This window comes from Triticum dicoccoides, chromosome 2B (assembly GCF_002162155.2).
Source record: "Triticum dicoccoides isolate Atlit2015 ecotype Zavitan chromosome 2B, WEW_v2.0, whole genome shotgun sequence".
Taxonomy (NCBI): Eukaryota; Viridiplantae; Streptophyta; class Magnoliopsida; order Poales; family Poaceae; genus Triticum; species Triticum dicoccoides.
In genome coordinates, this window is record NC_041383.1 from 125,268,209 (window position 1) to 125,279,915 (window position 11,707).

At 43.0% G+C, this 11,707-nt stretch overlaps 2 protein-coding genes across 2 annotated transcripts; both read right to left on the bottom strand.

Annotated features, from left to right (window-relative positions):
- Nucleotides 1-923: 923 nt before the first annotated feature.
- LOC119360637 lies at nucleotides 924-3,240 on the bottom strand. Its single transcript, XM_037626185.1, has 3 exons — nucleotides 2,836-3,240; nucleotides 2,408-2,705; nucleotides 924-1,253 (listed from the first exon to the last, which is right to left on the bottom strand). Exons 1-2 carry the CDS (start codon nucleotides 3,238-3,240, stop codon nucleotides 2,409-2,411), a joined length of 702 nt encoding a protein of 233 aa, XP_037482082.1. The 3' UTR covers nucleotides 924-1,253; nucleotide 2,408.
- A 4,621-nt stretch (nucleotides 3,241-7,861) lies between these two features.
- LOC119362541 lies at nucleotides 7,862-11,399 on the bottom strand. The gene is made up of 3 exons (XM_037627782.1): nucleotides 10,829-11,399; nucleotides 10,124-10,418; nucleotides 7,862-8,153 (listed from the first exon to the last, which is right to left on the bottom strand). Exons 1-3 carry the CDS (start codon nucleotides 11,225-11,227, stop codon nucleotides 8,107-8,109), a joined length of 741 nt encoding a protein of 246 aa, XP_037483679.1. The 5' UTR covers nucleotides 11,228-11,399; the 3' UTR covers nucleotides 7,862-8,106.
- Nucleotides 11,400-11,707: the final 308 nt, after the last annotated feature.

Sequence of the window (11,707 nt, forward strand, 5' to 3'; positions counted from 1 at the left end):
GCCGGGCTTATAGTTTAGCTTTGCATCATGAGGAGGCAATGTCAATTGTACCCGTCATAATTGGTGGCGCGGCATTGTTTATCTACGCCACTGCTATTTTTGGAATCGTGATGGCATGGGTATATTTTGAACGCCACCACTATCCCATTACTGGTGGCATGCAAGCATGAGACTATGCCACAAACGTGTGGGCCCAATAGCCTGCCATTCGCAAACATAATTGATGGTGTGACACATGCACGGAACACACGAAACGCCACTGATCTAATTGTGCATGCCAAACCGATTTCGCCCGCGGCAAAGCACATCTTGTATCAACACTACTTTATCCCACTACTTACCTCTGAATTAGGGTTTCGGAGGCGCAGCCGATGGAATTGGATCGAGGTCCTTCAAGAAAGTGGCTTGGTTTGACTAGATGGAGCTGACCGCTGCTCGGGTTTTTGGTTTACATCGACTCATCAAAGTGGTAAAGTTGTTGCCTTGTGACCATGAGGTCACGAGTTCAAGTCCTGGAAATAGTAGCTTATAGAAATGTAGGAAAAGATTGCGTACAATAGACCTAAAGTGGTCGGACCCTTCCTCGAAGCCTGCGCAAGCGGGAGCTACATGCATCGGGCTGCCCTTTTTTATCGACTCACCTAAGTGACATACCCATTTATATATCCAACGACAAATTGTTTACTCCCTCCCGGTGTGAATAAGTCAGACACAAGTGTGTAGGTCTTTGGTTTGATTAGCAAAAAATTGATTTGTCATCAAAAAATATAGTTTTACATTCGGCGTTGTACGAAGTTTCTAAACATACTTCTTTTGGCATATCATATATGTTCCACTTGTTAAATTCACACCTAAGTTCCGTGCCAAACTTATATTCCCATCTAGACGGAGTACTAAATATTAAATACAATTGCAAAAGCTGATCATATATTCTTTCTTTTTATTTAAGCTGATAGCTAATCATTACACTAATACTTCATGGGATAGCATCAAACATCATCACCATACCCATAATGACCCAACAAACGTCATCACTATTGACAGTTACGATCTAGTAATAGCATAAATAAGCAAGTCTGCAAAAGTTTAATGGCTGATGATGATTAGGATCTACAATAGTAGAAAGAAGCAAGTTTGCAAAGACTCTTTTTCCTCTGAAAACTTGTGTCCGTTGGGCTCACTCACAACCATCAGCGGAATGGGCGCTGTAGCTCCTTGCCACATTCTCCGGACATCTTCCCTTCTTAGTTTGTCTGCCAATATATAAACCAACCAAAGATTTGATCAAATTATACCACATAAAAGAACATTGACATATCAACATTAAGCATCCCATAGTATAGTTTCAAGTACTACAATGTGAAGGTTATGCCACTCATTTTCCAGCAATGAAGTAACTTCTACCTTGTGAAATGTTATTGGATTCGGAGCCTCCCCGTTTTGAATGCATAAGGTAGAAAATGATCTTTTTCTTTCAAGATAATGTTATTGAATTCGATTTGGTCTTGTCCTTTCAGTTGGTAGTGCTACAAAACACACAACTGATGATACAAACTTGCAACGCCAGAAAGTAGTTGTCAAAGGAACGTCTACCAAAATGTAGTGGCATGGCACCACCTTAAAGTACTAGATGTGCGTACATTTACTGTCATGTTATTTATTTACACGATCAAACAGTTTGCTTCTTTTTACTAAAGTATAAAAATGCATTAAACTGAGTCATAGAACAGGGGACAGAGACACAACAGCACTTCTACCAAAATGCAGTGGGCATAGCACCAAATGGAAGTTGATAATTGTTAAAAGGACTTGTGCCATTTTACTGCCATGTTATCTATTTATATGATCAAACAGTATACTTCTGTTTACCAGAGTCATATAACATGGCACAAAGTCACAATTGCCAAAAGCAGCCAAGTAGAGTATACTCATGCTATACTCAAAACTTGAAAACATTGGGTCATTCCATTGGTTCCGATGGAGTAATTATCAATGATGAGAGCTCTCAAGAAAGGTGTTCGAAACAGTTTGGAAGCATGTAAACATTGTTATGATCTCACTCTCGCTGCAAAGATACAACAATCACAGGGGGCGATGGAGCGTAAGAAATTAATATTGCTATTTTCTAATACATGGAAATGATCATTTATATTACCATTACGTCGTAACAAAAGCATATGGTAGAGCTGCATCAGCTGGTTACTCACACAAATATAAGATCCACGACAATCTCAATTTTATCATGAATGCTAATATGCAATGACCGGAGGAAATAGCAAAATCATCATCAAATACCAACACAACTACACAAGTAGTTACACTAATATAATTGATTCCATGTATCAGTGAGCCATATGATCTTTCCAAGTGATGTGCATATTTCAAAGCAAACGGGAAGAAGAGGTACCTCAACAAGACTGCGACTGTGCTTTCCTGTCCGCCTGGTCGAACCTCCAGGCGCCAAGTGCTAGAGCTGGAATGATAAGAATGGAAGACGTCGCGTGCATTCCAAAAAACCCCACATCCACGATCACAAAACCGACCATTTCTCCCTGAGACACCGATCCCTCCACATGCGACATCATCGCCAACAGAAGACCGGCGACAACTAGCGCGAAGAAGGGCACAACTGTGATGAATCCAAGCACCGCCATGCGAGGCAGCCTAAACGAGTTGGACTCCCACGTGATTGCTCCCAGGGCACGCTGAGGAGGACAACAATTTCAACAAAAACACATGGATGGGCATGAGTATATATATGCAGATGAAAGTGATGAACTCAATTGGAAACACTAGTGCTACTCATCAACTAGCCTATATATACGGTTGATATACCTTCTGGAATTCTGGACCGCGTCCAGATAGAACTGCGATCACGTACGCCACGCACAGGCCGCACAGCAGCAGCACGGCGAGCGCGAGCATGACGAGGAAGCCGTAGGTGCAGACCTTGCAGGCAGCGGACGTGAGCGCCCGGAGGAAGAGGAAGGGGGCGGAGCCCTCGCCCCAGGCGCGGCGCGCCACGATCTTGGCAGCCGAGGCCGCGGAGATGGCCCACGCGAGCGCGAATGCCACGTAGGGGAAGGCTCTGGCCGCGACGCGGAGGACGCGCCGGGCCGCCAGCATCGGCACGAGGGCGGAGCGCGTGAGCGCCAGCGCCACGACGACGATCCGCGGCGGCGGTGGCGGTGGCGGCGGCGGCGGCGGCGGTGACGGCAGCACATTGTCGTCGACGGCCATCGATCGGTACGGGAAACGCTAGCTCCTCGATCGCACTCGGTTGTGGTTGGGCTGCGCAGCGAGGGGTTTGTGGGAAATGAGATTAGCGACGAACACGGGAGTTAAACTGAATGTGTGCATGGTTACAACTTACAAGCATGTATGCGCGCGAGAGAAGGAGAGGCTGACCGTATGCCCTCTGCAGATGGCATGCGTGAGATCCTACAAACCAGGAGGGGAGTGCATGCGTGAGACTAGGCAAAATGTCCTTCAGGACCCTGATTTCCATGGAGATTTCCTGGACGCGCAGTCGGGCGCAATGCTCTGTCTCAGGTTTGGCCGGGTATTTTTGAAGGTAGAGAATCTAGAGATGTGCTTGGACCGAGTTCGGTGCATTGGAGATGTACGAGAGAGACACGCTGATTTGGGAACGCTAGTAAGTATGCACGTACAACGCACGTCTCAAACGTAAATCAGGTAATATTCACATAATAAAAAAATTAATGTTTTTAAAAATATAAATTAAATAGATACACAATGTTTGATGTTGCTCAAATTGTATTTTCAAAAGTGAGACACAATAGTGGTTATGTTGCTGCATAGAGTAATCACAGGAAAATATTCTCATTTAAATAAAATCAGCAATTATTTATTAATGCAGTAATACAGGCTTCTAGTGTAGTCTTCTCTTCAAGTGTAGCCAGGAAAAAAAAGTATAAACTGCCTTACGGTGCAATTATATTGTTCAAGATGCTTAATTCTCGAATCTGATTTTATTCTACTAATCTGCATAGCAAAATATATACTTGTACTAATTTGGATCAAATTATATATATTTTTGGTTGTGTGGATTGCCAAAGTTATATAGCTACCAACTATGGATAATATGAAATAGAAGATGATATGTGACTACAACGACTTCTATATAAAATAAATATGATTTACAAGAACTAATTGAAATGTAAAAGGGCTAAAAGAAATCCAATAATTATCATGGTAGAAAGTATTTATCCCGTTTTGTATGTGTTTATGCGTTGGCAACCATACTAACTTACAATGTTGTAAGATGCTCTGTATGTACAGAAACTGAAATGAGTTATGAAGAAAAATAAAGATGAAAGGAACAGTATTCCAGAGTATTTGTCAAGCTTAACCTTATCAAGCTTTCAGACCAGCTTCTAAACTACAAAAGTCATGGTGAATCCTCAAATAAGAAAGAGCCAACAATTTGGAACATGCTACAAAACTGGTGAAGATAGAAAGCATTCATCCTCTTTTTCCTTGTCGTAAGGAGTAGCTTCAGCATACATTTGTAACAGTGTAATACCTGATCCGGAAAAAGTAATTCATTATTATTATTGGAGGAAAGAGGCGCGCAGACAAAGAAGAGAGGCGGTGCAAATAAGGCCTTAAACAGTATGTCTTCAAGTTTGATGACTGCAGATATGTTAGATCATTTGAAACTGCACAAGTATATAAAAATAAATATATGTGCCAAAATAGCGAAAGGTATATGGTTTCTCTGTCATGAAACAAAATAAATCCGACTGAATACAATTTATATGATTTCTCTGTACCAATATACGGCAGCTGTATTAGGACAGATCCTTCGAAGGATCTATTTATTGGAACTCAGCCGAATTAGTTTCTTTATTAGATCCTTCTGTATGGTAAAATTCTCTTTATTGGAACGCAGTAGAGATTGCACACCTTTACAGAACAGCGAGAGATATTCTCTAACAACAGTTACGGAGTCATGTAACCCGTTTTAGATGTAATAAATCATGTAACTGGAATAATAGTACATCTACAATATCTTGCCTCTTACTGACTTACATAATTTACTGGATTGCTATGCAATTATCTTAAAGCAACACGTGTAAAGTTTTCTCTAAGAATGAATCATATTTCTGATTTCCAACCTACACCCGTAGCTAGTGCCTAGGCAGGCGCAACCCACCTTAATTCCAGGTAAAGCAACGTCATACATAAAACAAACACGGATTAAATAACACAAATAAGGCAATTCTAATCAAGGGGATGGCGTTACCTCTTGATACGGTCCAGTTTAATGCATATGGTTGTACGAAGTAAGGCCCAAGGAAGCCGACATGAACACGAGAAGTAATCATGGGAAATAGAGACTCTGCATCTTGACTTCTTCAGTATCCCTCTTGATCCTACTTTGTAAGACAAGATTGCTGCATTCTTATGTACGTGTCATATCTAATTGCACATTTTCAGTACAGCAATCGGCAACCTAAGATAATCCCAAATCTATAATTCTAAATTGCTTGAAGCCCCACGATTCTTATTTAATATGTAATGCACGTGCACCCACTGAACAGACACTTTATGAGAGATAGTGAATTCAAATTTCTCAACCAGCCAAACTTATGCATGTAGTCAAATTCTAATCTTGGTCTAAATAGAAATCGCATTGTAAGTATACAGGTCTAAACAAACACACTCTTACAATCAGTCCCATTCTTCCTATATCTACTCCCTTCGTTCATAAATATAAGTCTTTTTAGAGATTCCAATACGGACTATATACGAATGTATATAGACAGATTTTAGAATGTAGATTCACTCATTTTACTCCGTATGTAGTCCGCATTGAAATCTCTAAAAAGACTTATATTTGAAACGGAGGGAGTATATATGAGAATGATTTTTCATGCTCCAGATCACATGTATTTCCCAAAGGAATTATCAAATGATTAATTAAACTCTGGAATAGTAATTTCTTCATGTCCCAATTTTTTATTTCTAGAATGCATCAGAGGAAGATTGATTGATAGATGAAATTGCAGATCAAAAATTTCTGACCCACCTCCAAGTGCCAAAAGTGCAGTATTAGTCATGCAAAATTGCAGAATACCCCCAAATCAAATTAAAGGTTCACCTGATTGATTTGTGATAGACCTTCGGTGCCCTCTATTGTGCACGTAGGAAGAACTGCAGGAGGTCCTCGACGGCCCAGTAGGACAACGGCAGGAACGACAATGACGACACCTCCTACGCCACGGCCGAGACCGGTGCCGCCCTAGGGACGACGACAGTTGGCGGCTTGGACTTGGAGGACGTCAGTGGTGGGTTGTTGTAGGCGTGGGTGTTGCGAACGGAGTGAAGTCGATGCGGATGCCGATGGTTGCCGGAGAGCATGCCCTGGACGTGGATGGTGTCGTCGCAGTAGTGGCAGAAGAGCGCCTGGCCTCCAGGCAGAAGATGATGGCGGCGACAACACGCGTTCCCGGAGGAAGACGAAGCTCCTCGCGCTTCCCCCATCGGGGTTAGCGTGCATGATGGCGGCAGGCGGCTCGCGATTAGCTTCCTAATAGGATGGTTGCGTCCGAGATAGGTCTTCTAATAGGATGGATTTGATGGATGCACTCTGATTTAGTTTCCTAGAATAGGATGCACCCATGATTATTAGTTTCCTAATTGCCCAGGCGTGGAGTTTCATATATTCCTCCATGGTGGAGTACGGTCAGTCAATGTAAATTGCTAAGTGCACACAAAAAATGGTTTAGGTTAAGGCTAACCGTTAGATTGATTTTAGTGGGCCTAATCATGTGATGGTATTGGATCAGTGTACGCTTTGTAGGGTGTGCTTAAAGAAGTTCTTGTTTGATTGTTTAACAGTAGTATAGATAAATGGATCCTACGAGATTTCTTTTTGCAGAGGCCCATATGTGCTCGTTGCCCCCAACCCTCCTGATCACGTGATGAGCTTATTAACCCCGCCACAAGGACGTGGAATTCCGCGCAGGTTTGGAGTTTGCGATGCCTAAATTGAAGGCTACAATTACTTTTTTTTTTGCGGGGAAAACCAGAGAGCTTTATTCATATGAATGCATTTTTGGGACAATCAGCCAAAAGGCTGGTCATCAAAAAACCTGGAGTCTCCTCAAGCCTACAACTACTCCCTCTGTTCCTAATATAAGTCTTTCTAAAAATTTCAACAAGTGACTACATACGGAGCAAAATGAGTTAATCTACACTCTAAAATATGTCTATATACATCTGTATGTTATAGTCCATTTAAAATGTCTAAAAAGACTTATATTTAGGAACGAAGGGAGTACAGTCCAGGGACGGAGGGAGCACAAGACGACATGCTAGCAGGTAGATGCACAGTAGATGACCACCCCTGATAACCACGAGGATATTCGAAATGGCAACGCATACACAACCCACCTGCAGAACGTTCCTACCGTGTATACATACAACATACAAGTGCGCAAACTGACGGCAGTGAATTCACGAGATTAATGTCTCATGGAATCATTTTCTTCCAATAGGGTAGTACAAAGAGATCACGAACGAATTCCACCATCATATATATATACTCCCTCCATCCTTTAAAGAGTATACTTCCAACATTGTTGGAAAGTCAAACTTTTTTATGTTTGACCGTATTTATACAATAATATATCAACATTTATGACATCAAATTAATAGCATTAGATTCATAATAAAATATATTTTCATCATATACCTATTTGGTTTCACAAACATTGATATTTTTTGACACAAACTTGGTCAAACATTGAGATAGTTTGACCTTCCAACAAAGTTGGAAGTACACTCTTTGAAGGACGGGGGGAGTATACACCAATACTCTAGTGCAAACTTGTAAGCGAGTAGCAGGAGTACCAAATATCACCACCAGACTCATAATTAATGACCCAAGAAACTTCATGGCCATTGACAATTAGGTTCTACTAATAGCAGAAAGAAGCACGTCTACAAAAGTTTTGATGTCTAATGGCGATTAGGGTCTACTAATGGTACAGAGAAGCAAGTCTGCAGAAACTTTAGTTCTCCTCTGAAAATTTGCATCTGTTGGGATCACTCACAACCATCAGCAGAATGGGTACTTTAGCTCCTTGCAAAATTCTCCGGACACCTTCTCTTCTTAGCTTCGTCTGCCAATAACACAACCCAAAATTTGATCAGATTGCCACATATAAGAACATTGTCATATCAGCATTTCCAACAGTACAGTTTCAAGTAGTATAAATCTGAAGACCATGTCACTCATTTTCCGGCGATGAAGTAACTTCTATCTTGTGAGATATTACAGAATTCGAATCTTTCTCGTCCTTTCAATTGGTAGTGCTAGCAAACACACAACTAATGATATGAACATGCAACGCTAGAAATTAACTGCTCTCAAAGGCACGTCTGTCAAAATGTAGTGGCATGGCACCAAATTAAAGTACTAGATGTGCGTCCATTTACTGCCATGCTATCTATTTACATGATCAAACAGTTTACTTCTTTTTACTAATAAAGTAAAGCATTAAACTGTGTCACAGAACAGAAGAAAGCCACAATGGCAATCCTACCAAAATGTATTGGGCATAGCGCCACATAAAAGTGATAATTGTTAAAGAACTAGAGGTGTGCCATTTTACCGTCATGTTACTTATTTAAATGATCAAACGGTTTACTTATTTTTAACAGAGTCACGAAACATGGCACAAAGTTACAATTGCCAAATGCAGCTAAGAATAGTAGGCTCGTATGCCATAGCCAAAACTTGAAAACTTTGGGTCCTCCAATTGGTTTCAACGGGGAAAGTATCAATGACAAGAGTTCTCAAACAATGTTACAATCTTACTCGCTGCAAAGATACAACAGTCACAGGGGACCATGGAGCGTAAACAGTTAATATTACTTTTTTCTAATACGTTGAATTGATCATTTTTATGGTCGTCACTTCGTAACAAAGGCATATAGTAGAAGTGTAGAACTGCATCAGTTGGCACCTTGCACAATTTAAGATCGATGCCAATCCCATTTTTATAAGTGAATGCTAATATGAGGAAATAGCAAAATCATCATTGGTTTTATAAAAAACAATGATCCATCTTAACAAATATCAACACCAGTAGACAGTAGTCAGTAAGTTAAGATAAATGAAGGTGAACTAACAACACTGACTGTTTTCATGCTATTAAGAGGCTACAAAAAATATGCAGATTCTAATTGAAAAGGATCATATGGCTCATAGATACAGGGGATCAAAGCAATGGGGAGTTATATACTAAAAAGCACGGACACGCCAGAATCAGCCGAACTGCCGTCCTGATACGGCGGGATACGGGGATACGCCGGGATACGCTGGGATACGCGAACTAAGCCGTGTCCCACGAATTTCGATTAATAATAAGGAAAAAATTACAGGGATACGGTGGGACACGTCTGGGACACGTTTGGGACACGGCCCAGCCCAAAACCAGCCTCGGTCCAACCCAATACGAAACCCTATATGTCTCCCGCACCTTCTCTGTCATGAGAACGAGGTGCTCCCTCCCAGGTCGTACTGCAGGAGCCGCCGCCTCCTGGATCGACGCCGCCGCCGGCGACGCCTGGATTCGGCGACCGCTAGCCCCAGCACCAGCAGCCTTTACTCGCAGGTAACCCAACAGCCTCTCCTATTCCTCAACCTCTTCCTCTTTGATTCGTCATATTTCTACCATTAAGCTGCTGGATCCTGGATGTTGCTTGCTATCTTGTGCTGCTGGGTTGAATGCTTGCGCTGCTGCTCCATGTTGCTTCAAGTATGTTTTGTCCTCTAATCTTTCAATTATGTCTTCTCCTCTAATCTTCTTTACTGTTTGTGTTTGATATGTTTTGCAAGATGGATGCAGCTTGCAATGACAACATGGCATGGGGGGATGAGGATCAATCAAGCACTTGGCAAAAAAGATTTATTTCTTATTAATTTTTTGTCTTAACTTAATATTACATGCCATATTTTTATTTTATTATATATATACTCGCCGTATCCCCGAATGGCTGTTTTGGGAAAATGCCGTATCCCGTATCCCCGTATGCGTATCCCCGTCTTTCCGTCCCCGTGTCCGTGCTTCTTAGGTTATATATATACCTTGACAGAACTGCGATGGTGCTTTCCTGTCCGCCTGGTCCTCCCTCCAGAGATTAAGAACGAGAGCTGGGATGATAACAAAGCAAGCTGTCGCGTGTATACCAAATATCGCCACATCCGTGACCAGAGAAGCGACCATTGCACCCTGAGATATCGAACCCTCCACATGCGGCGACATCATCGCTACCAGAAGACCAGCCACCATTAGAAGGAAGAAGGCCACATCCGCGACCAATCCAAGCACCGCGGCGCGTGGAAGCCTAACCGGCTCCCGTGTGATGGCTCCGAAGACGCTCTGAGGAGGACAGCAATTTCAACAAAATCAATCGGATGAACAGTACATATGGAATGATTCGGAAATGGTAGGATGCAAATGAAGTGATGAACACACATGGAAGAAAACTACTGCTACTCATCAGGACAACCTGAACTACGAAATTAATTCAAACATACTCCCTCCGCCCCAAAATAAGTGTCTTAACTTTGTACTAACTCTAGTACAAATTTGTACTAAGCTCAAGACACTTATTTTGGGACTGAGGGAGTAATAGATATGGCAACTTTATTAGAACATAGGAAGTTCATTTGCACGACATAATAGATATGGCAACTTAATTAGAACATAATGGTGACACTGGCCTATGTACTGCTGCGACCTGTGATTCGAGCGGAATAAAGATCACAGGGAGTTCATTTGCACGACACCTTCTTGAATCCCGAAGTGGATCCGGATACAGCTGCAATCACGTAGGCCACGCACAGGCTGCACAGCAGCAGGACGGCAAGCGCGAACAACACCAGGAAGCTGTAGACCCAGACCTTGAGGGCCCCGTACACGAGCGCCTGGATGAAGAGGAAGGGGGCGGAGCCCTCGCCCCAAGCGCGGCGCGCGACGACCTGTGCAGCCGAGGCCGCGGAGATGACCCACCCGAAGGCGAAGCACAGGTAGGGGAGGGCTCGCGCCGCGACGCGGAGGACGCGCCCGAGCGCGAGCATCGGGGCGAGGGCGAAGCGCACCAGCACCAGCACCACGACGACGATCCGCGCCGGCGGGGGCGGGGGCAGGGGCGGCGGCGAGGGCAGCACCGCGTCGGCGACGGCCATCGGTTGGTACGGGAAACCCTGGCTCCTGGAAGCTTCTCGCCCTCGGAGGAGGCGGAGTGGTTGGATTAGCGCACGAGGCGACGGGGGTTTGTGGGTTGCAAATGGGGATTAGCAAGGAACAGGGGAGGGGGTTTTGCGGCGAGTTCTTCGGGGTCGTCTCGTCGGGTTCTCTTTTTTTAACGAGAAATTATCGGGTTCTGTTCTAGACTTCTAGTCCATTTCCTCTACCAGTGAAGTCGGGTTCTAACTGGGTATGCCGAAATGGTGAGTGCCCATTTTTTTTGGATTTATTCATCTTCAATCATGATACAACAGCAAACATCAGAAATGATAAAAATCAATCTCCTGATTGTTCGTTGGCCTCTTATGTTAGCTCCTGATGAAAGTTTCAAATTGGAGCATGGAAAAGAAGATCGTCTACCGCGAGAAAAAAAGTTTGACAAATGAGCAAAGCTGAATTTTGAGACTAGGATCAAACTA

Coding starts and splice junctions, on each gene's coding strand:
- LOC119360637 (XM_037626185.1), bottom strand. CDS start 3,240: ATGGCCGTCGACGACAATGTGCTGCCGTCACCGCCGCCGCCGCCGCCG. Junction 2,706..2,835: donor GCGGTCCAGAATTCCAGAAG/GTATATCAACCG, acceptor TGTCCTCCTCAG/CGTGCCCTGGGAGCAATCAC.
- LOC119362541 (XM_037627782.1), bottom strand. CDS start 11,227: ATGGCCGTCGCCGACGCGGTGCTGCCCTCGCCGCCGCCCCTGCCCCCG. Junction 10,419..10,828: donor CCACTTCGGGATTCAAGAAG/GTGTCGTGCAAA, acceptor TGTCCTCCTCAG/AGCGTCTTCGGAGCCATCAC. Junction 8,154..10,123: donor ACCATCGCAGTTCTGTCAAG/GTATATATATAA, acceptor TGTTATTGGCAG/ACGAAGCTAAGAAGAGAAGG.